The following is a 27,898-nucleotide window of genomic DNA, read 5'->3' as shown; positions in this document are numbered from 1 at the left end:
ACCCAGCAGACAGAAGGAAAAGAAAACACACAAACCTCATGAAGAAATGTGCTTTATGATACACAGATATAAATAGACATATGAGTTTAACGTGTGTGTGTGTGTGTGTGTGTGTGTGCGTGTGTGTTCTCTGAAGACGCTTCATGGGCTGGGCTCGTCCCACAGGGGTTTCCGGATGTGCTCCGGGATCTTCTCCACAGCGGTCTATCAACAGACAGAGAGTGTGTGTGTGTGTGTGTTATACAGGAGCTTCAACCGAAAACACTGCACTCACACCATCACACTATAGTCTGTCTGTACAGTGTGTGTGTGTGTGTGTGTGTGATGCCGTTACCTTGGTGACCTCCATGGCCACGCCCTCCGGCAGATTCCGCTGAATATACTCCAGATAAACCCGAGCGCTCGATCCCGTTATCCTGGAAATCTGAACGACACACAAGTTCACATTATAATGACCAGACATGATACAGAGGAAAGAATTTCTTATAAATTAATGTATATAAAAATACAATATAAATTATATATATAGCCTGTATATAATAAATTATAATATTTTTATTTTTGTTGTATTTATTAACCCTATCCACACAATTTTATAAAAATATTAATATAAAAAAATATATATTAAAAATATTTAAATTGTTTTATTTATAAAATGTATATAAAAATATAAGTTGTTAATTATATATATAGCCTATATTTAATAAATATATTTGTATTTATTAACCATATCCACACAAACTATTAAAAAATATTAATAAAATTGTATGTACTTATATAAATTTATTAATTAAATATAATTGCTTTATATTTATAAAATGTATTTAACATCAATAAAATATGTATTAATTAAATATGTTTTATTTACAAAATGTATATAAAATATATTTTTTATATGTATTAACAGTTTTTTTTATATTAATGTATTAATTAAATATATCAATAAAATGCATTGTTATATATATAAAATGTATATAATTTTATAAAAATATATATAAGGAATATTAGAATATATTCATTGTTTTATTTATATAATGTATATATTATATAAAGTAAATATTAATGTATTAAATAAAACAATTAATTTATGCATTATTTAATATATGAAATTTATATAAAAATATAATATAAATGTTATATATATACACACACTTTTATATATAGAATCCCATACTTTAAATTGTAACGGGAATAGTAAAGTTGTGATTTCCAGTCTTTGAGAAGTGTAATATATGAACATGTTTGAACAGCTTTAAAATATTGCACAGGCTAGAAATCTAATAATACATATGAATCTAATAATAATGTGATGAACCGTGTGTGTGTGTGTGTGTGTGTCACCTGGATGCTCCTGAAGTGTGTCCTCATCTCGTACTGGACTCGGTGCTTCTTGAAGATGTGGATGGACTTGAGCAGGGTCAGTTTCTCGATGTGCTTGGGCGGCTCAAATCTGGACAGGAGCGGACGACACATCAGCCTCAGCTCAACAGCATCAGCAGCTTTACTAAAACAACACTCACACTTTCTCCAGACTGAGGCCCAGCTCTCGGGCGGCCATCGTGGCGAAGAACTCATAACTGTCCAGAACACACCTGTCGTGACCTTTGACCTGCACGGACAGCCTGTGGTAGAGCGTGTCCGGCTCCTCGCTGACCGTCACCTGCGATACAAACGCTGGACTTTAAAGGATTAGTTCACTTTTAAATAAACTTTTGCTTGTGATTTCCTCACCCTCATGTCATCCAAGATGTCCATGTGTTTCTTTCTGCAGTCGAGAAGAAATGAAGGTTTTGGATGAAAACAGTCCAGGGTTTTTCTCCATATAATGGACTTCAATGGGCCCCAAACGGTTCAAATGACAGTTTCAGTGCAGCTTTAAACGACACCAGATGATGAATAAGGGTCTGATCTAGACAAACCATCAGTTTCTGAGAGAAACCCAGCAGTATTTATGCTATTATTTTACCTCTTATCAGACGAACGTGATCATCTCTGAGCTCCACCATAACTTCCGCTTAGTGAGGTCAAAATACGAGCGTGGTCATAGATGTATACGTAGATTCCTCATTAGCCCTTGTACGGATCAGTAGAATGAGGCATCTATGATTGATATATCTATGACCACGCTCGTATTTTGACCTCACTAAGCAGAAGTTATGACTGAGCTCAGAGATGATCACGTTCGTCTGATAAGAGGTAAAATAATATCATAAATACTGCTGGGTTTCTCTCAGAAACTGATGGTTTGTCTAGATCAGACCCTTATTCATCATCTGGTGTCGTTTAAAGCTGCACTCAAACTGGACTTTGAACCGTTTGGAGCCCATTGAAGTCCATTATATGGAGAAAAACCCTGGACTGTTTTCATCCAAAACCTTAATTTCTTTTCGACTGCAGAAAGAAAGACATGGACATCTTGGATGACATGAGGGTGAAGAAATCACAAGCAAAAGTTTATTTAAAAGTGAACTAATCCTTTAATCACAGCATCACTTCATCTGACCAACATTAGTGTGAGTTTAAAGCAGACACTCACGGCAGGAGACAGAGGTGTGTGGATCAACCTAAACACAAACATTTAACACTAAATTATGTTTATCTTCTATACAATGGGGTCTGAAAGCACATCTTTTAAACTATTAAATCGCAGAGGAGAGTGAAACTGACCGTGTTTGATGCTGTTCTGCAGCGGCCTGCGATTCAAACAAATGACAAATACCGTTTAAAACACATTTAGCACAAAACACAACTATGTTCTGGTAGTAACTACGACACGGAGACGGATAAACCGTGTGAAAGAGTTTGCTGTACCGGTAAGAAGTGTCTATTGATGATCTTTGACAGGACGCGAACGGTCTTTACGCTCGCCATGGAGGCCGCCATTTTGTCTGCCGCGACAGGCGGAAGTGAAGTTAAAACAGAGAAGCGGGGAAATGGCGCCGCTAATGGCAGGGAATTAAACCATTTATACAACGATTTTTGTCATAAAAACCAAAACACTGGATGAAAAACTAGTTTATGTACTTGTTACGTGCGATACTCGATTATGAATGAATAGCTTATTTGTGCCTGTGCGCAAAAAACACTTTGTTTACATTTGTTTATGCGTAAATAATCAAACTATGAATGTGAACATGGACATTTACACCACAATCACACTGAGAAGTACCTAAATAAATACATATTTGAGGTAGAAAAATAACATTTCAGGATTTAGAGAAAGGTAATATTGTATTTTTTGTTTTGTTGCATGTTCCAATTCTGTTTTATACTGAACGCATAGAAATACAACACTTATGAAGCATTTTCGAAGAATAATAATACATTATGAGGATTTTCCTCCAGTAAAAAAGCTTTGAAAACATGCCGTATTATTGTGCAATCTGTAAGTATAGTCTTTTTTGTTATTTTGTTAATTTTTTTTCCTTCACCCCACCTCTTGTTCTTGTTTACTTTTGTAAAAATATGAATCTGCAAAAAAAAAAAAATGGTTTTACTGTGAATAATTATTTTACTGTTTTCATTTGATGGTTTTATTTATTTAATAATAGTTTTTATGTTGTGTTAGTCTGAAAAATCCTGTGGACAAAACCTGCAAAAACAATAAATAAATAAACAAATAAATCCACATATTCCTGCATAAATAAATATATAAATAAATGTGCAAATAAATACATAAATCTACTAGATTAATAAATGTGCAAATAAATACATAAATCCACATATTCCTGCATAAATAAATATATAAATAAATGTGCAAATAAATCCACATATTCCTGCATTAATAAATATATAAATAAATGTGCAAATAAATACATAAATAAACATATTCCTGCATTAATAAATATATAAATAAATGTGCTAATAAATACATAAATCCACATATTCCTGCATTAATAAATATATAAATAAATGTGCAAATAAATACATAAATAAACATATTCCTGCATTAATAAATATATAAATAAATGTGCTAATAAATACATAAATCCACATATTCCTACATTGATAAATATATAAATAAATGTGCAAATAAATATATAAATCCACATATTCCTGCATAAATAAATGTGCAAATAAATACATAAATCCACATATTCCTGCATAAATAAATGTGCAAATAAATACATAAATCCACATATTCCTGCATAAATAAATGTGCAAATAAATAAATAAATCCACATATTCCTGCATAAATAAATATATAAATAAAATACATAAATCCACATATTCCTGCATAAATAAATATATAAATAAATGTGCAAATAAATACATAAATCCACATATTCCTGCATAAATAAATATATAAATAAATGTTCTAATAAATACATAAATCCACATATTCCTGCATAAATAAATATATAAATAAATGCAAATAAATACATAAATCCACATATTCCTGCATAAATAAATATATGAATAAATGTGCAAATAAATACATAAATCCACATATTCCTGCATAAATAAATATATAAATAAATGCAAATAAATACATAAATCCACATATTCCTGTATAAATAAATATATAAATAAATGCAAATAAATACATAAATCCACATATTCCTGCATTAATAAATATATAAATAAATGTTCTAATAAATACATAAATCCACATATTCCTGCATAAATAAATATATAAATAAAATACATAAATCCACATATTCCTGCATAAATAAATATATAAATAAATGTGCAAATAAATACATAAATCCACATATTCCTGCATAAATAAATATATAAATAAATGTTCTAATAAATACATAAATCCACATATTCCTGCATAAATAAATATATAAATAAATGCAAATAAATACATAAATCCACATATTCCTGCATAAATAAATATATGAATAAATGTGCAAATAAATACATAAATCCACATATTCCTGCATAAATAAATATATAAATAAATGCAAATAAATACATAAATCCACATATTCCTGTATAAATAAATATATAAATAAATGCAAATAAATACATAAATCCACATATTCCTGCATAAATAAATATATAAATAAATGCAAATAAATACATAAATCCACATATTCCTGCATAAATAAATATATGAATAAATGTGCAAATAAATACATAAATCCACATATTCCTGCATTAATAAATATATAAATAAATGCAAATAAATACATAAATCCACATATTCCTGCATAAATAAATATATAAATAAATGCAAATAAATACATAAATCCACATATTCCTGCATAAATAAATATATGAATAAATGTGCAAATAAATACATAAATCCACATATTCCTGCATTAATAAATATATAAATAAATGCAAATAAATACATAAATCCACATATTCCTGCATAAATAAATATATGAATAAATGTGCAAATAAATACATAAATCCACATATTCCTGCATTAATAAATATATAAATAAATGCAAATAAATACATAAATCCACATATTCCTGCATAAATAAATATATAAATAAATGCAAATAAATACATAAATCCACATATTCCTGCATAAATAAATATATGAATAAATGTGCAAATAAATACATAAATCCACATATTCCTGCATTAATAAATATATAAATAAATGCAAATAAATACATAAATCCACATATTCCTGTATAAATAAATATATAAATAAATGTGCAAATAAATACATAAATCCACATATTCCTACATTAATAAATATATAAATAATGAAATGTGCGTGGAGAGAAATAAATAAATAAATTTAAAGCTACATTCAAAAATTTATAAACGTTTAAACGGAAAAAGTCCACTTTTAGTTTAGCATTTTCTTTAACATTTTTTTATTCCAAACATAACATTATAATATAACTCTATTATAAATAATACATATAAATATAAATGTATATATTTAATTATTTATCTACTCGCACATTTGATTATTAATATATTTATGTATGCAGCAATATGTGGATTTATTTATTTGTTTGTTTATTTATTTGCGTATTTATTAATGTATTGTTTTTTGCAGGTTTCATCCTCCACACTATGTTCCTATTTATTTTTTTATCGAACTTTAAATCTGCAAATAAATAAAATAAACATGATAAACAGTCAAATACGTACGAACATTTATTTAATTATTTTGATTTGATGGTTTTCTTTATTTAAGAAATGTTGTTAGTCTGTGTGAAAAATACACATCCCCTGTACACGTTGTGGAAATGAAATCAAAATAAAAGCACTTTGGGGTAAAATATGTATATGCGATCATATGGTGGTCACGTGACCCAGCGCAGCGGCCCAGGCAGCATCAGAACCAGAGACAGCAGCGCTAAAAACACACTCATCCGACGAACACACTCGCAGGTAAACATCACCACGGGTTCGTTCGGGTTTCCTGATCGTCCCTGGACCGGTTCCGTTCTCCTAGCACGTCCTGTTATTGTGATTTACAGTGGAAAAACACTGAGGGAGCGCGTGAAGTGAGAGTAGCAGCGGAGCTAACAAAAGCCACACACGCAGAAATGCAGCAAAAAAACGGTTTTATTTACCAACGGTCGTTTTATTATTCGAATCAACCGGATTGCACGTTGAGATTTGAATCTAAACGGTTTTCTCAGAAGTGTCAGTTGTTAATCTAACGCGCACATATTATAATAATTCGTTTTTTATACTCTCGAGTTCATCCTGATCGTTTAATACAGACTAAATTCTCCAAATACTGTTATTAATATTGTTGGATCTCATAAAATGCGGCATTTAGGGTGTTTTGAGGCGTAAATGAAACCAGAGCATTGAATGAGGGATCGTGCTTGAAATATTTCGTTTTGTGTCGTTATACTGTAGTTTTAGCCCTAACTCGGGGTATTTTTATTACAAATATTTAATAATTCTTCGTTTTCTGGTGTTATACTGTAGTTTCTGAGGTAAAATCCTGAGGAGAAACGGCACATTTAAACCGCCTTTTATTCTGAGGAAAGTATTTCTGCCGCCCAGTAGCAATCGAACGTATGTGTGTGTTTTTGAGTTTAAACGCAAGACTTTTATGTTGTAAAGCAGTGCTCGCGAATTAATTTCGGATTTATTAATTGTGTTTATATTTCAGCCCGTTGTCCTCTAAAAGGAATCCCCGACGCTGATTGGCCGGTGGCTCCTCTGACGCGATGACGACACAGCCGGAGCGGGCGCTCCCGCGCTGGAGCAGCTGACGCGCAGGAGAACCCCGTGCGCGCGCTGCTGCCATGAGCACGAGGGAGAGGAGCGTTTCATCCGTCGATGACGTCACTGCGAGCGCGGCACCGGGCGTGATGACATCACGAGGCTAAGCTGCGAGCTGAGAGGAGGGGGAAGTTTTCTTTGGACTTGGATATTTTCGGACTCCCGTGCGGGAAGGGCACTTGTTGTGTTTGCGTCATTCATGTGCCTTGTCTAGTGGTTTTATGCAGTTCTGGACCCCAAGGACCCGCTGGTGAGCCGGGTGACTCTGTGGATTTGCGTTAATCGGTTGGCGCAGGTATGTTTGCGGCGGTGGAGCAGGGGCCCGTCCTCTGCAGCGACTCCAACATCCTGTGCCTGTCCTGGAAGGGGCGCGTGCCGCGCAGCGAGAAGGAGAAGCCGGTGTGCCGGAGGCGCTACTATGAGGAGGGCTGGCTCGCCACCGGCAACGGAAGGGGCGTCGTCGGCGTGACGTTCACCTCCAGCCACTGCAGGAGAGACAGAACCACCCCACAGCGCATCAACTTCAACCTGAGGGGGCACAACAGTGAGGTAGGGCATAGTGTTAGGCCGATATATTTTCCGATATTTTTCCCCTGCATTATTTCCAGACAGGCGTCCACAGGGCAGCTCTCACCGTCTTCAAACTGTCTCGCTCTCCCTCGCGCATATTAATCAAAATCAATTGAGAATTGACACGATGGTAAAAGGTGGAAAGACTGAAGTTTCATGTGGAGCATTGGGAGATTTTCTCCTGAATTACCGCTGGTGTTGCTCCACAAGAGATTCAGTGAAGTGCACCTACACTCTAAACAATGCTGGGTTAAAAATAACCCAAGTTGGGTTGAATATGGACTAACCCAGCAATTGGGTTGTTTTAAGCAAACATTTAACCCAACCGCTGGGTCAAAACAACTCAATTGCTGGGTTAGTCCATATTAAACCCAACTTGGGTTATTTTTAACCCAGCATTTTTTAGAGTGTAAGCATTAAATGACTAGGTTGTAAACCGTTTTAAAATGAAGTATAGGACAGTCAGTGTGCACTTTATTATGTGTGCAATAGTGTCATTATTTTATTTATGCTTAAATATTTATTTTCACCACTGAACTTTGTTTTCTTGTTCTACCTCACCTGTTTTTACTATTTGTTAAATATTGTTTTTTTTTATTTCAATGAATGTTCCTTTTTTAAATTGTTATCATCCTGATAATTGTGTCATTTTTATGTTGTAAATTGAGGAAGCAAAAGCAGTATCGGCTTCAAAATATCGGCTCAAGAAAATCGGCAGCTCGTATCGGCATCGGCTGATGAAAAAAAATCGGCATCGGCACTAAAAAATCCATATCGGTCGACCCCTAGTAGGGCATCACACACACTGCACAACCAGCATCAGATCCCGCTTTCCCTCGGCCAGATTAGGGGAAAACGCAGAACATTTGCATTTATGCGTATGCGAAATACACACCGATTTCATTTAAATCCTGTGATGTGGATATTCTGTTTAAAGTCCCCATGAAATCAAAATGGAGGTGTTTTTGACAAACTCCACAAGATATACGCGTTTAAAATGATTTTAGTGACATCACTTTGCACTTTAGATGTTGTGTCCAATCAAATGCTCTCTAGAATCTGAAGCCCTGCCCCTTACATTGTAAACAGACGCTGAAGCTGCGGCTGAAATCGGTCACTTGTGGAGGGAACAGACAGTGCACTATATAGGGGATGGGGAACCATCAGACAGTGCGCTATATAGGGGATGGGGAACCATCAGGCGGTGCGCTATATAGGGGATGGGGAACCATCAGGCGGTGCGCTATATAGGGGATGGGGAACCATCAGGCGGTGCGCTATATAGGGGATGGGGAACCATCAGGCGGTGCGCTATATAGGGGATGGGGAACCATCAGACAGTGCTCTATATAGGGGATGGGGAACCATCAGGCGGTGCGCTATATAGGGGATGGGGAACCATCAGGCGGTGCGCTATATAGGGGATGGGGAACCATCAGACTGTGGGCTATATAGGGGATGGGGAACGATCAGACAGTGCTCTATATAGGGGATGGGGAACGATCAGACAGTGCACTATATAGGGGATGGGGAACGATCAGACAGTGCACTATATAGGGGATGGGGAACGATCAGACAGTGCTCTATATAGGGGATGGGGAACGATCAGACAGTGCACTATATAGGGGATGGGGAACGATCAGACGGTGCTCTATATAGGGGATGGGGAACCATCAGGCGGTGCGCTATATAGGGGATGGGGAACCATCAGGCGGTGCGCTATATAGGGGATGGGGAACCATCAGACTGTGGGCTATATAGGGGATGGGGAACGATCAGACAGTGCTCTATATAGGGGATGGGGAACGATCAGACAGTGCACTATATAGGGGATGGGGAACGATCAGACAGTGCACTATATAGGGGATGGGGAACGATCAGACAGTGCTCTATATAGGGGATGGGGAACGATCAGACAGTGCACTATATAGGGGATGGGGAACGATCAGACAGTGCTCTATATAGGGGATGGGGAACGATCAGACAGTGCACTATACAGGGGATGGGGAACGATCAGACAGTGCACTATATAGGGGATGGGGAACCATCAGACAGTGCACTATATAGGGGATGGGGAACCATCAGACAGTGCACTATATAGGGGATGGGGAACCATCAGACAGTGCACTATATAGGGGATGGGGAACCATCAGACAGTGCTCTATATAGGGGATGGGGAACGATCAGACAGTGCACTATATAGGGGATGGGGAACGATCAGACAGTGCTCTATATAGGGGATGGGGAACGATCAGACAGTGCACTATACAGGGGATGGGGAACGATCAGACAGTGCACTATATAGGGGATGGGGAACCATCAGACAGTGCACTATATAGGGGATGGGGAACCATCAGACAGTGCACTATACAGGGGATGGGGAACGATCAGACAGTGCACTATATAGGGGATGGGGAACCATCAGACAGTGCACTATATAGGGGATGGGGAACCATCAGACAGTGCACTATATAGGGGATGGGGAACCATCAGACAGTGCACTATATAGGGGATGGGGAACCATCAGACAGTGCACTATATAGGGGATGGGGAACGATCAGACAGTGCACTATATAGGGGATGGGGAACGATCAGACAGTGCTCTATATAGGGGATGGGGAATGATCAGACAGTGCTCTATATAGGGGATGGGGAACGATTAGACAGTGCTCTATATAGGGGATGGGGAACGATCAGACAGTGCACTATATAGGGGATGGGGAACGATCAGACAGTGCACTATATAGGGGATGGGGAACGATCAGACAGTGCTCTATATAGGGGATGGGGAACGATCAGACAGTGCACTATATAGGGGATGGGGAACGATCAGACAGTGCTCTATATAGGGGATGGGGAACCATCAGACAGTGCACTATATAGGGGATGGGGAACGATCAGACAGTGCACTATATAGGGGATGGGGAACGATCAGACAGTGCTCTATATAGGGGATGGGGAACGATCAGACAGTGCACTATATAGGGGATGGGGAACGATCAGACAGTGCACTATATAGGGGATGGGGAACGATCAGACAGTGCTCTATATAGGGGATGGGGAACCATCAGACAGTGCACTATATAGGGGATGGGGAACGATCAGACAGTGCTCTATATAGGGGATGGGGAACCATCAGACAGTGCACTATATAGGGGATGGGGAACCATCAGACAGTGCACTATATAGGGGATGGGGAACGATCAGACAGTGCTCTATATAGGGGATGGGGAACCATCAGACAGTGCACTATATAGGGGATGGGGAACCATCAGACAGTGCTCTATATAGGGGATGGGGAACGATCAGACAGTGCACTATATAGGGGATGGGGAACGATCAGACAGTGCTCTATATAGGGGATGGGGAACCATCAGACAGTGCTCTATATAGGGGATGGGGAACGATCAGACAGTGCTCTATATAGGGGATGGGGAACCATCAGACTGTGCACTATATAGGGGATGGGGAACCATCAGACAGTGCTCTATATAGGGGATGGGGAACCATCAGACAGTGCTCTATATAGGGGATGGGGAACGATCAGACAGTGCTCTATATAGGGGATGGGGAACGATCAGACAGTGCACTATATAGGGGATGGGGAACGATCAGACAGTGCTCTATATAGGGGATGGGGAACGATCAGACAGTGCTCTATATAGGGGATGGGGAACCATCAGACTGTGCACTATATAGGGGATGGGGAACCATCAGACAGTGCTCTATATAGGGGATGGGGAACCATCAGACAGTGCTCTATATAGGGGATGGGGAACGATCAGACAGTGCTCTATATAGGGGATGGGGAACGATCAGACAGTGCACTATATAGGGGATGGGGAACCATCAGACAGTGCTCTATATAGGGGATGGGGAACGATCAGACAGTGCACTATATAGGGGATGGGGAACGATCAGACAGTGCTCTATATAGGGGATGGGGAACCATCAGACAGTGCACTATATAGGGGATGGGGAACGATCAGACAGTGCTCTATATAGGGGATGGGGAACCATCAGACTGTGCACTATATAGGGGATGGGGAACCATCAGACAGTGCACTATATAGGGGATGGGGAACCATCAGACAGTGCACTATATAGGGGATGGGGAACGATCAGACAGTGCTCTATGTAGGGGATGGGGAACGATCAGACAGTGCTCTATATAGGGGATGGGGAACCATCAGACAGTGCACTATATAGGGGATGGGGAACCATCAGACAGTGCTCTATATAGGGGATGGGGAACCATCAGACAGTGCACTATATAGGGGATGGGGAACGATCAGACAGTGCTCTATGTAGGGGATGGGGAACCATCAGACAGTGCACTATATAGGGGATGGGGAACCATCAGACAGTGCACTATATAGGGGATGGGGAACGATCAGACAGTGCTCTATGTAGGGGATGGGGAACCATCAGACAGTGCACTATATAGGGGATGGGGAACCATCAGACAGTGCACTATATAGGGGATGGGGAACCATCAGACAGTGCTCTATATAGGGGATGGGGAACGATCAGACAGTGCACTATATAGGGGATGGGGAACGATCAGACAGTGCTCTATATAGGGGATGGGGAACCATCAGACAGTGCACTATATAGGGGATGGGGAACGATCAGACAGTGCTCTATATAGGGGATGGGGAACCATCAGACTGTGCACTATATAGGGGATGGGGAACCATCAGACAGTGCACTATATAGGGGATGGGGAACCATCAGACAGTGCACTATATAGGGGATGGGGAACCATCAGACTGTGCACTATATAGGGGATGGGGAACCATCAGACAGTGCACTATATAGGGGATGGGGAACCATCAGACAGTGCTCTATATAGGGGATGGGGAACCATCAGACTGTGCACTATATAGGGGATGGGGAACCATCAGACAGTGCACTATATAGGGGATGGGGAACCATCAGACAGTGCACTATATAGGGGATGGGGAACGATCAGACAGTGCACTATGTAGGGGATGGGGAACGATCAGACAGTGCACTATATAGGGGATGGGGAACCATCAGACAGTGCGCTATATAGGGGATGGGGAACCATCAGACAGTGCACTATATAGGGGATGGGGAACCATCAGACAGTGCTCTATGTAGGGGATGGGGAACGATCAGACAGTGCGCTATATAGGGGATGGGGAACGATCAGACAGTGCTCTATATAGGGGATGGGGAACGATCAGACAGTGCTCTATATAGGGGATGGGGAACGATCAGACAGTGCTCTATATAGGGGATGGGGAACGATCAGACAGTGCACTATATAGGGGATGGGGAATGATCAGACAGTGCACTATATAGGGGATGGGGAACCATCAGACAGTGCTCTATGTAGGGGATGGGGAACGATCAGACAGTGCACTATATAGGGGATGGGGAACCATCAGACAGTGCACTATATAGGGGATGGGGAACGATCAGACAGTGCTCTATGTAGGGGATGGGGAACGATCAGACAGTGCTCTATGTAGGGGATGGGGAACGATCAGACAGTGCGCTATATAGGGGATGGGGAACGATCAGACAGTGCTCTATATAGGGGATGGGGAACGATCAGACAGTGCTCTATATAGGGGATGGGGAACGATCAGACAGTGCGCTATATAGGGGATGGGGAACGATCAGACAGTGCTCTATATAGGGGATGGGGAACGATCAGACAGTGCTCTATATAGGGGATGGGGAACGATCAGACAGTGCACTATATAGGGGATGGGGAACGATCAGACAGTGCACTATATAGGGGATGGGGAACGATCAGACAGTGCACTATATAGGGGATGGGGAACCATCAGACAGTGCTCTATATAGGGGATGGGGAACGATCAGACAGTGCACTATATAGGGGATATGGCTTATTGAAATGCCCTGCTTTCCTTTTTCAGTGGAAATTACCCCAACACATTAAATAATGCTGCGTATAAAACACATCGAGTGAATTAAACAACGGCTGTTAACGAATAGGATCTGGTCTTGTGTGTTCGTGGAGCTGTTGAATTGTGGGTAGCGCAGGACAGATGTGCACCAGGGTGTGAAATCCATCATGATTGGCTGAGGACGCTGGTTAATGAGCTCTGTCAGGTGATGAGGAATGAGGCCGTCAGATGGAGTGTGTGTGATCTCTGCTGCTGTTTTCCTCATGTCTGTGATCATTGAGTTTAAAGCTCCACTGTGTGATATTTTCCTCCATCTAGTGGTGAACTTGTATATGACCATCCAGTGAATATTAGTTTCTGTTCCTCTCAATTTCGTTTTAACTCCTACGGTGGCCGATTTAGTCCAAGATTAACATGGCTTCCAGCTCGACCTCGTCCACATTCGACACGGAGCCATCGAGTGTTAAAACGCCAAAGGCGAAGCTTTAATTTACGGGAATGTCCCTCTTTGGCTAATGTACTTTCAAGATGGAGGAGCAACATGGCGACCCGCATTCGAACCCTCACCCGTATGTGTTTACAATGGCATATTATAAACTTACGAGAATACTTTAAGTAAATATACATTAATGAGCACATATATTTTTGAAAGAACTAAGTGTTTTTAGCTAAGAATAAGTTACACAGTGTAGCTTTAACTCTAAATCATCTAATGCTTCATCCTGCGAGTGTCCATCACACATGAAGAGAGCGGGAAATAGACCAGGATAAAAATAAACCAGATGTGATCTGTTTAAAGCGTCTCGTCATCTGCCTCTGATATGAAACGGTTCTTATCCTCACACACACTCTTTCATCTTTAAAGTCGGGATAAAAATAGTAGTTTGGGAGAAAATAAATGTTAGTTTTATAGAAATATGGACTCTTTTTCAGCCACTGAAAGCAGACGGTGACACAAAAACTAATAAAAGCATCATAAAACTATTCCAGCAGACTTTATTTTCTCCTCGTGTCCCACTAAAGAAAAGACTAAAGCGTATGCAAGCGGATCATTGGTCGAGTCGCACGTGATGCGTTTAGTTTCCATGGAAACTCAATCAGGGGAATTTTGGAAATATTCCAATTTGGAATTTATTGGGATTAATGGATCATTTTGGGAAGTTTATATAAACATTTTTTTTTGTTGCATATTGATATATTTTCCAATTAATTGCTTCTAATTTAGTAAATATATGTCAAATAAATATGTTTTTACTGCAGCAATTGTTATGCATATGTTAGTGTCACATGATCCTTCAGAAATCGTTCTAATATGCTGATTTGATCATTTGTCGATGTTGGAGATGTGTTTTTCAGGGCCGATTATTACTGATCAAGTAGACGAGAACCGATATATGTTTTTATTAATGTCAAAATTAAGTATAACAAGGACTCTAACGACAACTTAACTGCTTTTAAACATATCTTTGGCTCAAGCCGATTCGATCAGTGACGTCATAAAATTTTCCCGCCATTTTGAATTTTCCGAAAAACCTACTTTTGCGAACTCGTCTCAAGACGGTTCGTCCGATTTGCACGAAAATGTATCCAGATCATCTTCAGACGGTGCTGACAAAAAGTTATGGAAGTCAAGTTGATTCGTCAAATCGTTTTCGATAGACGTGCAAACTAATTTTACGTAGCGGTTGCGAAAATGGACATAAGGCTATATCTCCGCAACGCTTTATCGTATTCAAACCAAACCTGGTACATGTAATCCCAAGCATGACCTGAGGTGCAGCGCCACCTACTGGTCCGGAGATACGAAAAATTGCTATTTTTGCTTATAACTTCTGAACCGTTTGTTCAATAATCATAACAGTGGTCTCATTAGATTCACGTCATGCCGAGTCGTCTGATTTCTAATTTTACCATATCGGCCATTTTGGCTGTCGGCCATTTTGAATTATGCGCTAAAATGTTGTATTTTATGAACACATGAACGGATTGTTATGAAACTCGGTATGGGTCATCAGCTCGATGCCCTGAAGGAGACGAGCCTGAGAAGTTCTGCAACAGCGCCACCTAGTGGATAATTCCCCCCCCCAAACGCTTATAGTTTTGGGTGTGGTTGACTTATTTTCACTGGAGTAACTTTTTTCGTCTCCTGAATCCTTGCCGAGTCCAACGATACCAGACTTGCCAGGTTTCGGTGTATGGTTTGTGCAGCGTTGCAATTTAGCGCTTAAAAAAACGTTAGCTGATATCTTCGAAACCGCTAGTCCGATCGAGACGAAACCAGCGTCAGAAGTTCGGAAACAGGCCGATAAAGAAACAATAATGCCCAAATGTCAAAATATTGAGAGTAAGGGGGAGTAACATCCAATCAAAGTCAGGTGTCAGTCATTTTTTACGTGTTTTTTCATATAAATGTCTAGAACTCCAAAACGAAATGAGATATTTTCACCAAAATTGACACACACATCTATGGACTCACTCCGAAGACACATTTACAAAAATGGTGTGATTGTGCCTCTTGGTGGCGCTATAATAGAACAAAACATTAAATTCCCATAGACTACAATGCATTTTTAAGCCTTTTTGCCTAAAATCATCTTAAAATGTGTTTAAATGCTCATTACTGCCGTTTATCCGACACTCCCCACCATTTTGGCATGTTTGGTCTTCTTCTTTGCACTTGGCTGCGGTAATGGCGGCTTGCAGCTATATTTACATTTTAAATTTGTAATAATATTTCACAATATTATGTGTTTTTGATTAAATGTGCATGTTATGGAGGAATGTGCAGGGTAGAAATGGCATTTTAGCCAAAATTATGCTGCAAGATTTTGTTTTCAACTACAGTTGAGTTCCCTGTTATAGGCTAACCTGCAATTTTCCCAGTTTATTCCCATTAATTCCCATGGAAAGTGTGCATCCCCAGGTGTATTGCAATAAATATGGGTTCCGATATTGAGATATTCCCTTTCCATCATGTGTTTTTTTGACTTTGATGCATGTAAACCTGGAGTTGGAGACTCCAAACGCAACATTAGGACCTTTTAAACCAGCATAGGCCGCTTTAATAACACGTGTACATGTTGTGAGTCCAGAATGCCACGTGTTGGGCACGCGGTCGTGAGTTAATGAAGCGGCGGCTCTTCCTGTGGCTTCTTCAGCTCTAATCCCAGCGTTAAGTCTTTAGTCTGATCTTGTTGTGACGTTTGATCCGTCAGAGCGCATCGTCACGTCTGTCTCTACTCTCAATATAGACCCATGTGCGCTGACCTGTGTCTCTGGCATTATGGGATTGTGTGTGTGTGTGTGTGTGTGTGTGTGTGTGTGTGTGTGTGTGTGTGTGTGTGTGTGTGTGTGTGTGTGTGTGTGTGTGTGTGTGTGTGTGTGTGTGTGTGTGTGTGTGTGTGTGTGTGTGTGTGTGTTTCCCACGCTCATATCGGTCGATCACTTTGCAGTTTTGGAGATGCTCTGACCCAATCACAATCTGGCCCTTGTCAAACTCGCTCAAATCCTTACGCTTGCCCATTTTTCCTGCTTCTAACACATCAACTCTGAGGACAAAATGTTCACTTGCGGCCTAATATATCCCACCCACTAACAGGAGATCATCAGTGTTATGTCATATTGTTATGTCTGATCGGTGTATAGTAAAGTGTAATTTATTCCTGTGAGCTAAGTTTTCAGCATCATTCACCTGGTCATAATGTTATGCTTGATTGGTGTGTGTGTGTGTGTGTGTGTGTGTATATTAGGGATGCAACAATACAGTTAGTCCACGGTTCAATACATACCTCGGTTTTTAACCACGGTTTTCGGTTCGGTTTTTTGCTATTCTATTCTTTGGAACAGCAAGAGGTTAAGGAGAAAAAAAGACGATTTTTATTGCAATACTTTTTCTTTATTTTACTTAAAATAATTGAAAAACCTAACTTAACTTAGAACTTTACTTTAAAAAAAAAACCTTGTACACATTCCTAGTGTATTGTATAATATAAAATAAATATATATAAAGATTTACACTGGCAGCTCAGAGCTGTACAGCAGCATTTAAGTATGAAATTGAATGAATAAATGTAAAAATAAAACACTTCACAGACTTCACTATAAAATATACACTGATTCTTATTAAAGCTACTTTATTAGTTCTTCAGTCAAGAGCAGTGAGGGATTTTCTCTTTGTCTTTTGTTGTTGTATTAACATTAAAGGGATATTTCACTAAAAAATGAAAATTCTGTCATTGAGAAATGAATACAGGTTTGGAACAATATTAGAGTGAGTAAATAATGGTATAATTTTAGAGGTGAACTGTCCCTTTAAGGACAGCGTGTTCACTATAGGCTGCGCCGCTGTCAATTAAAGACCTGCATCTAATATACAGACACGATTGCGATTTTACTTTCACTTTAACCGACTGTGTTTATGTTAACCTTGTGTGTATTTGACAGTATTAGCGCAGTAAGACGACTACTTAGTCCAGTAATCACGTGTTTGACAGGCGTTTAGTGCGCGCGCTCGGAAAAGAGCATGTTAAACCGCGCACACGAATGAACCGGCAAGGCTGTAAAACACATGCAAATAATGAACGTTCGTGATTGTGAATAACTCTAGTGTTGCGTGAGTGTAACTCCACCACTAACGTGTGATGTGAATGTATGTCGTTGTTCAGTATTGGGATGGAGGAAAATTATAGAATTTGTAGAAAAATAATTAATTAAATGCAAAACCGAAAAACGCAATTCACAAGCGCGTATTGAACCGTGAAGGCCGTACCGAACGGTTCAATATTATATTGAGAATTGTTGCATCCCTAGTGTGTATATATCCGATATATATATTTTTTGATTGCAAACGCTCAACAGCGCCACCTTCAGGCTGAGATGTGAAGCGCTCAGTTATTAATGAAATCAAAACACATGGTTCCGTTCACACTCGTCTATATTTAGTGGCGAATGGCCGACCCCGCTGACCCTGTGACCCCCGTGACCCTGCTGACCCGAGCTCTTGCTCCTGTAGGTGGTGCTGGTGCGATGGAACGAGCCCTTTCAGAAGCTGGCGACCTGTGACACCGACGGCGGGATATTTGTGTGGATCCAGTATGAGGGCCGCTGGTCTGTAGAGCTGGTCAACGACCGAGGAGCGCAGGTGAGTGAGGTCCAGTACACACACACACACACACACACACGTGTTTTAGGCTTGCTACGATAGTCGGTGTTACCGGTGTCCAGACTCAACACCGGTTACATCACTTGTCCACCGTGGCACCGCCCACCGTCTTTTTGATTTTTTTATAGTAATAAAATAATTTAGTTCAGTTAGAGAACAGACAATACAAATTAAAACTGAACGTGTCTGCTTAATAAAGCAGGATCCGACCGTGAGTCTCGGCAGGAGTCATTCATCAGATTTCAGAGTGAGGAGCTGACTGAGATGATCGCGGAAGATTTGGTTTCAAAGCGAAACGTAAAAGTGCCTATTTAGGGGAGTGTGACATTTGTTTTGTTGTTGTGTTTTTCATTAAAAATAATAGGCTAATGAACCCACAATTAAGTAACCCGCAGCCCAATTGGCGCTAATTCAAAACCGAAAGTAAAATGTGCACGGCCACACAGAGCGCGCATTGTTTACTTTCGCCAGTGCGAGCCTCCGCTACGCTGACTGCGCGCATTTATTTTTGCCGCACGCACCCTCGCGCTCGTGCGGGCACGTCGAATATAAACAAGGGGACGAACTGTTAAGGTCCTTTCACACTGGACGCAATTTTGACGCGCAAATAATTCGCGCGATGGTTTTATTTTTTGATCAGCTGTTTGTGTAATGAGAGCTTCCACACTGAACACGAATGTGCTGCGGCAAAAAAACGATGTTTATTTTTTTCGTTTCAATGTCGATTTTTTTTAATACTCGCAGCGACAGAAAAGGCTTAAACCAATCACATACAAGGAAACAAAGGTGACGAAATGTCCAGTTGATGTCACTCGCCATTCAATCAACATTAACCTTTGCCAGGTGTGGCATTTCTCCTGAGATTACAGCTGTAGTTGTGTTTACAGCTGTACAGATGCAGATGTGTTTGCCCACTATAGGCTACAGATATTATATTATAATCAATACATTGATTTTTTTTTTTTTAATCTAATTGCGTCCGCGACTATAGAAAGTGAATGTGTTTCCGTCAGTACGACTGTGGCACTTGAATATTTACATTGTGACTCAACTGGAAACACAGCAGCTCCGGATCGAGCCGTTCCTTTAGAGTGTGTGTGTGTGTGTGTGTGTGTGTGTGTGTGTGTGTGTGTGTGTGTGTGTGTGTGTGTGTGTGTGTGTGTGTGTGTGTGTGTGTGTGTGTGTGTGTGTGTGTGTGTGTGTGTGTGTGTGTGTGTGTGTGTGTGTGTGTGTGTGTGTGTGTGTGTGTGTGTGTGTGTGTGTGTTGTAAGATGCGCTGCTACCGTCTCTGTCTGGAGGAGCTCCTCAAATTGTCCCACGGACATTTGAAAGTAAGTGCGGAACCGGCCATGATAAAGTTTTAGCTCCTGTAGAAGATTAGCATCCTCCCCTTCAGACTCTGTTCTTTAAGACTGGCTGCACCCAAAACCTTCTTCTCTGTCTTTTAAAGAAAATGAAAAGCTCGTCTCCACTGAATGATGTCCGTGTTTCTCAGCTGTCGCCGCGAATGTTTTGGAATGTTGGAGCTCTGAAACGTCTGGTGTGAATGGTTTTAACGCGAACTATTCACACACGAAATATTCGCTTTTTCGTTACGCGTCCGGTGTGAAAGGGCCTTTATTCATTCATGGCGTGCATCTCAATCATAGACTGATCCATGCTTGATCAGTGCCCTGACTACTGAACTAGGGAACGGATTGAGACGCACCCATGGCCTCACAGAGCGCGCATTTACAGACGAGCTTCATTCACGGTGTGCGCGCACTGGCGCGTTTTCAGTTCAGAGCGGTTAAATTAGTGATTTAAAAGCCTTCGGTGATACCGGTGTTGTCACACATCAATTAACCGGTGGGAAAATCTCCTCACCGTCACATCCCTAACGTGTTTAATGTGCTGTACCTGTGCAGGTGAGCGACTTCACGTGGTCACATGACGGCACGCAGGCTCTGATCTCCTACCGGGACGGGTTTGTGCTGGTGGGGTCAGTGAGTGGGCAGCGCCACTGGTCCTCTGAGATCAACCTGGAGAGTCAGATCACCTGTGGCATCTGGACCCCCGACGACCAGCAGGTAAAGCCCACTCACACCTATTATCATTATCCCCAAACAAAGGGTTAAGGGTTTAAGGGTTAGTTCACCCAAAAATGAAAATTGTGTCATTAATTCCTCACCCTCATGTGGTTGGACACCCGTCAGACCTCCGTTCATCTTCACACACAAATGAAGATATTTTAGTGTAAAGCTGATGCTGAGAAAGGCTTCAGATAGGCCTCCATTGGCATTCAGTACATTAGAGATGCTCCGATCAGCATTTTTGGGGACGATTACTGATCACCATGATCACCAAGATCATGATCTGCCGATTGCCGATCACAGAATGGCAGGGGAATGGGAATCTTTTATCTATAATCTTGCAGAGTTTGCACCATTTGTAGAAATGAAACGAACTCTAAATTAACTGTTTTGAGAGAAAAAAACTGTAGAAATAGGCTAGAGTCAAGATCTTGAAGAACCACCAAGTGTTTATTTTAGAAAATGAGATAACTTAAGGCTACTGTAGGCCATCTTTCCCAAATAAATGTATATAATAAATGTATATAATTACCTCACCTAAATATTTGATCATGCAGTGCATTTTTGTTTTTAAAGACAAATTTTCAGGTAGGTCTAACATTAGTATTGAGATAAGAAATACTAAAGACATTTAATAAGAAATCAAATGTAAATTAATATTGGTCTTCCCTGAATAAATTAAATTAGATTAATCCTTACACTTAAGGTTGCAAAAGTTAGTCATTCAAGAGCAGTGAGTGTCATAAAGGCTAATCAAACAACACAAGACAAAGAGAAACTCAGAGACAGCAGCAGTTTATTCGACAGCTGTCACTTTAAGAGCGAACACGGATACGGTTACAGTTGCACAAACGTTCACTCGCGAGTCACGACGGGGTTTACGTGCACACTCGTCAAGACGGTAATTTAGTACATACATTTGTGTGTATCTGTAGCCTGGTTAAAACCAGACCATTCTCAGTAGTGACTGAGTTATGGTCTGGCAAAGCTTCATAGACAAATCATTTCCAAAGGGGCGTCACCAACGGGCGTCGCTCAAATGCCTCTGGGCGCAATTGGATAGACCTAAAACCAATCAGAGCGATGAGGGAGATGACGTATGCAGAGCGACAGAGAAACATCTACTCTGGCCGTTTCTCAATATGCGTTTTTGCCTGTACCACTGTCTATGGTCTGTACTTGTGTTCTCAAATAGGAAATGTCTGGTCACCTTACCTAAACCACATATTAATGTTTAATTATTTTTAAAATGTAAACGAAAAGAGGCAGGGTGTTTTATACTTCGTTTTATTATAAATATATAAGATAATGAATGTAGGCCTAACTACGCGTTGCCTGAACCACATGCGTGTGGCTAATATGTTTAAGTTTTTGTTTTGTTTTTTTATGAAATGAGGCAGTGGTGTTTTATGACATATTTTGTACGCGAACTTCTGACTTGCGTGGAGAATGAACTCCCGATGACGGTAATAGTTAATATTAAACATATTATAGCCACACAAATGTAGTGAAGGCAATGCATATTATCTTCAATGCATGTATATAACAAAACGAAATATTTAAAAAACCCGGCCTCTTTTCGTTTACATAAAAAAATAAAAACATGTAATATGTGTGCATAATATAGCCTATGATTATCACTGTAATACAATGAGATATGACATAAAACAAAATCCAGTCTCTTTTTGTTAAATGTTAGTTTAATGCGTGATCAATATCCATTTTAAAAGTATAAGTAAAAGGTATTAGAAGCTATACAATACATAAAGCAATTCAGTCAAAGAAAGTCAGCGCTAGGAGACTACAACGATAAAGTTTAATAGCTTACAAATATAAAGTTATGAAACTTCACTTTGCCCTCAGACAAAACGATCTGTCAGGGAACAAATGATAGATTAATGAGAGCAAAGATCAGCCGTTAGATCTACACAAGACGAATCATATCTTGACATCAGAGCCAGCGGCAGATGGCAGAAGGACTGGCCGAGGAAAGGCGCCTCTCGGTGGGGTTGAGCAATTGAGCGCCGCTGGTCCACTGGAGCTCACAACTCCCGAAAACGGCAGATCACATTTTCAAAAAGGCGCTCTCTTTATAAATAAACCACAGATTTGAGCTTTAAAAACAACTACATTCTCGCCTGAAAAGGACTTAAAACTATATTTTGTGAAACATTAACACTACCAGAGGGCTCTCGCTAAGACAAGCAAGCTGGTATATCAGACTTTTGCCGAATCCAGTCGGTAAGACAGCGATAACATCTTTTTTTAGATATGAAGGCTTCGAGTGTTGTTCTTTGCTCTGGTTTTAACGGAATGGGAAAGTTTAAATCGCTTAAAACAGCCGCGATAGCTGATAGTGATGTTCCACTGCTGCATCCATCTTTGTAGTCAGTGTACAGAATCTGCTTCACTGTCGCTGCGCTGTCGTCATCGTGTAAAGCCCGCCTCAACGTTTCTGATTGGTGCCTCGATTTCTGGGGTTTAGAAATGGGTTTGAATGGACTCTTTGCCAGACTACTTGCAGAGCAAATCTAAATTTGCCGGAAGTTGTCTGGGTTTTCCCAGGCTAGTGTATCTGACCATTTCAGCGCAATTTGTTCTCGCAAGCTTTTTGTGAGATGGCCTGTGTGTGTGTGTGTGTGTGTGTGTGTGTGTGTGTGTGTGTGTGTGTGTGTGTGTGTGTGTGTGTGTGTGTGTGTGTGTGTGTGTGTGTGTGTGTGTGTGTGTGTGTGTGTGTGTGTGTGTGTGTGTGTGTGTGTGTGTGTGTGTGTGTGTGTGTGTGTGTGTGTGTGTGTGTGTGTGTGTGTGTGTGGGCGCGCGCTCACGGTCTGGAGAGCGCGCGAGTGCTGAGCGGTTTGAACACTGGCAAGACTTAAAAATAAATGCAAATGATAAATTTTAGTGACGATGCGACACTCAGGGTTTTTCCTGGGTCAAAAATGGTCTTCGGTGGTGGCTGACAGACATGGTCATCCATACACACACACACGCACGCACAGTAAAAAAGTTCCCTACCCGCGTGATCTGCAAGCGCAATACTGACAATACATTTTAAATAAATTCAAAGAAAGTTTGTAACTTTTGCTTATCTTATTTTGATCCCACTTGAAAAAATACTGTAGTATATTATAGTAAAATTACTCTAGTAAATACTATAGTGTTTTTGAACCGTACTATACTTACTACAGTAAATTAACAAAGTGTAGTAAATACTATAATATACTATAGTATTTTTTCATGTGGGATACTTTGATGTTTGTTTTTGTTCCTCATTTTTACACTATTTACTGATAATTGTTTTGGTATATAATCATATCAATATTAAAAAGTAGTAATAAAAAAATGAACAAATAGCCTAATAGCATTTTCTGCCATATACAATTTCATAAAATGATCAGCTAGCTAACAACAACTTTGTTCTGGGTTCACCTCACTCCAGTCTAAACTAAGTGATGTATAGGCTATTTATTTTACTACACATTGTGAACATAAATAAGCTGAAAGACTGTGGATAATTAAAACTAACTCTTACACCCACTCTTGCTAAATTGTGTAAGCACACTTGTGTTCTCATTTCAGACGTATTCAGAGTAAATGATTAAACTGATTCATTAGTTCAGTGTTGGACAGTTCAGTTGTTCTTACCTATGGTTCTAACCAGTCGTTAAAATGATTCGGTTCAAAGGAGTCATTAGGTGGCGAATCGGCATCAGCAGACGCTTTGTGTGCGAATCCCGTCTGTTAGAACATCGCGAAAGATTTGTCAACACACAGAAAACACTTCATAACCGTTCATAATCGAATAGGATTTGTTTCCCGTTTATTGAAAGTATGGTTTATGTCAGCTGGTCAGAGAATCAGTCAATGTTTTTTGAGCGCAATTCACACCCAGCGGTTATTAAAGGAAAACATCGTCTGATAGCGCCACGTGCAACATGGATTCGGTCTTCCGACCTTTTGATTTTGATTAACGTAATATGTGAAATATTAGAAAGCTAAGAATGCTTATTTTGAAGACAGAGAGCGTGCGAGCGGAGGAGGAGCTCTGATCGTTCTCTCTGACACTCAGTTACAAGCGCAGCATCTATTCTACATCATTCATAAATCACAATAACTCATCAAATAAAGCTTTGGCGGGACAAAAATTTGTTTTGGCGGCCGCCAAAAAATTTTCAATGTAGGAAAAACCCTGGACACTGCCTCGATTGTGCAAGTGGCAAATCCTGTCAACTGTGCAGCTCGATTTTAGTGCAGATGCGCTGATGTGAAGCCATTTGAGCATTTTGAAAGGGAGAGAGCGCACGCACGCGGTGATTCACTCGCGCTGTTTGTGAACTTACGCAGTCTATTGAAAACTTTCTGTGAGACGTAAGTTATTTAATATAGAAATATGAATTGTACCTCACCTTCAGCATTATAATTATTTTACCCGCGCTGGAAAGAGAATGAGACGGTGTCGTTGCATATCATGCCCTCGCTCTCACGGAAAGGTGCGGGTTTATGTGGCGTCAGCTGCGATCGGTTCATGAGATCGGCCTTTTTGGAGACCGCCGATCAATCATCCCAAAGCGAATATCGACCGATCGAGATCAGTTGCCAATCAATCAGAGCACCCCTACAATACATTTACACTCACAAGACCCATAAAAGGCTCTTAAAACGTCGTTACAAAGTCCATCTCACCACAGTGACTCTACAATAATTTTATTATGTGACGACAATAGTTTTTGTGCGCAAAAAAAATAACACCTTTATCCAGCTTGTTCTTGTCTTCCGTGTGTGTCTCCACGACGCATGCGTGAGAATATGACGCAGATCCGGCGTTCGGACACATGACCCAGAAGAGATTTGTTTACGAGCAGAGGAAGGCGCGCGTGTCTCAGCTGTTGAATTCTACATTGATCTGCTTTAGGTCTCGTTGTAGTTCTCAAAATGGGGCTAAAGTGGCATTTCATGGATTCCCGAACGCCGGATCTGCTCATATTCTCACGCATGCGTCGTGGAGACACACACGGAAGACAAGAACGAGCTGGATAAAGGTGTTATTTAGATTTTTTTTGCGCACAAAAACTATTGTCGTCGCTTCGTAAGATTATTGTAGAGTCACTGTGGTGAGATGGACTTTGTAACGACGTTTTTAGTGCCTTTTATGGGTCTTGTGAGTGTAAATGTACTGAATGCCAATGGAGGCCTATCTGAAGCCTTTCTCAGCATCAGCTTTACACTAAAATATCTTCATTTGTGTCTGAAGATGAACGGAGGTCTGACGGGTGTCGAAACGACATGAGGGTGAGGAATTAATGACACAATTTACATTTTTGGGTGAACTAACCCTTTAAATTATTATTAGGTTATGTTATTAGGTTGTATCAAATTTGAAATAAAAAAGCACGTCTAATTAACTAAAATCACACTTATGCAATTTAACAATATTTTAATTCATTAATAAAAGTCCCTTTGAAATCCGCTTTTGTTCCCCATATTCCATTTTTTTCCGGACTCTGTTTTAATGGTTTAATTAAATCAAAAGCATTATTTTTAATAATCAAAAGCACGTCTAATTAACTGAAATAATTCAACTTAAATAATTTAATTCATCAATAAAAGTTTAACATAATTTTAGGACCCTATGAAATCTGTTTTAATAATCAAAAGCACGTCTCATTAATTCAAATCATGAAACTTTTTAGCAACAATTTAATGAATTAATAAAAGTTTATCAAACAGTTACATTTTTCGGTCTTATGAAATACGTTTTATTTATTTTTCCCATATTCCAATATTTTTTTCTGGACTCGTTTTATTGGTTTAGTCCAATTTTAATAATCAAAAAGCACATCTAATTAATTAAAATCATGAAACGGCAAATTATTAAAATGTTAATATACATTTTTTTAGTGCCTACATTTTTTGCTTTTCCCAAATTCAGTTTTAATGTTTCTGGATTCCATTTTAATGTTGATATTGAATTTAAGGGTTACTAAAATAATGAAACCTATGCAATTTAATAATTTAATTTAAAAAAGTTTAACAATAATTTTAGGGCTCTATATTTTTTTCCATATCCTGTATTTTTCTGGACTCTTTTTAATTCAGTTTTTAGCACATCTTTTAACTTAAACAATATAACAGCAACTTATTAAAAGATTAACTCATATTTTATTTTTAGGGCCCTAATTAAATATTTTATTTTTTTATTTATTTGTAATTTTTTTGGGGGGGGGATTCCGTTCTAATGGTAAAACTTTAATAATCACGTCTAATTAATTAAAATCATGAAATGTATTCAATTTAACTGCAATTTATTAAAAGATTAACTAAAATTATATTTTTAGGGCCTTATGAAATATAAAAATGTTCCCCAAATTCTATGTTTTCCTTCATTTTTTTTTGGTGAATTTGGTTTAGTTCAATGTTAATAATCAAAAGCACGTCTAATTAATTAAAATCATGAAACTTATTCAATTTAACAAAAATGTATTAAAAGTATAACAAAAATAAATATTTTAGGACCTTATGAAATCCGGTTTATTTGTTTTTCCATGTCCTGTTTTTTTCCGGACTCTGTTTTAATGTTTTAATAATCACTAAACAACATCAATGCAATTTATTAACAGTTTAATGAAAATAAAAAAATTAGGGCCCTATGAAATATTAAATTTTTCCCAGAATTCCATGTTTTCCATTTTAAATGTTTTGTTGATTCTTCTGTTTTTATGGTTTAGTCCAATTTTAATAATCAAAAGCACATCTAATGAACTAAAATCATGAAACTTGTGCATTTTAACAATAATTTAATTCATTAATAAAAGTTTAACATGGATGAAATAAAGTCTGTTTTATTTGTTTTTCCATATTCCATGTTTTTTATTTAATTTTGTTGGCTCTGTTTTAATGGTTTAATTCAGTTTTAATATTTAAAAAGCACGTCTAATCAATGTAAATCATGAAACTCGTACAAAATAACAGCACATTATTAAAATGTTATTTTTAGTGTACATTTTTTGTTTTTCCCAAATTCA

General features: G+C 39.2%; 2 protein-coding genes across 3 annotated transcripts in view; one reads left to right on the top strand and one right to left on the bottom strand.

Moving 5' to 3' along the window:
* Positions 1-38: 38 nt before the first annotated feature.
* mrps10 (mitochondrial ribosomal protein S10) lies at positions 39-2,883 on the bottom strand (the record flags this gene model as incomplete). Its single annotated transcript, XM_079817359.1, has 7 exons — positions 39-204; positions 335-424; positions 1,342-1,450; positions 1,521-1,660; positions 2,537-2,564; positions 2,668-2,693; positions 2,812-2,883. The coding sequence occupies 7 exons, from the start codon at positions 2,881-2,883 to the stop codon at positions 142-144; spliced, it is 528 nt and encodes a 175-aa protein (XP_079673485.1). The 3' UTR covers positions 39-141.
* Positions 2,884-7,341: 4,458 nt separating this feature from the next.
* Positions 7,342-27,898, top strand: part of tulp4a (TUB like protein 4a) — a 47,687-nt gene continuing 27,130 nt past the window's right edge. For both annotated transcript variants that reach the window (XM_079817511.1, XM_079817510.1), the window contains exons 1-3: positions 7,342-7,716; positions 18,655-18,783; positions 20,712-20,873. In XM_079817511.1, the coding sequence (XP_079673637.1) occupies positions 7,465-7,716; positions 18,655-18,783; positions 20,712-20,873 (543 nt within the window). In that variant the 5' untranslated portion in view covers positions 7,342-7,464. The remainder of the gene's footprint in view (positions 7,717-18,654; positions 18,784-20,711; positions 20,874-27,898) is intronic.

This window comes from Gobio gobio (assembly GCF_949357685.1).
Source record: "Gobio gobio genome assembly, chromosome: 5".
NCBI lineage: Eukaryota > Metazoa > Chordata > Actinopteri > Cypriniformes > Gobionidae > Gobio > Gobio gobio.
The sequence above is the reverse complement of the archived record's forward strand: the minus strand, read 5'-3'. Positions and strand labels throughout refer to the sequence as shown.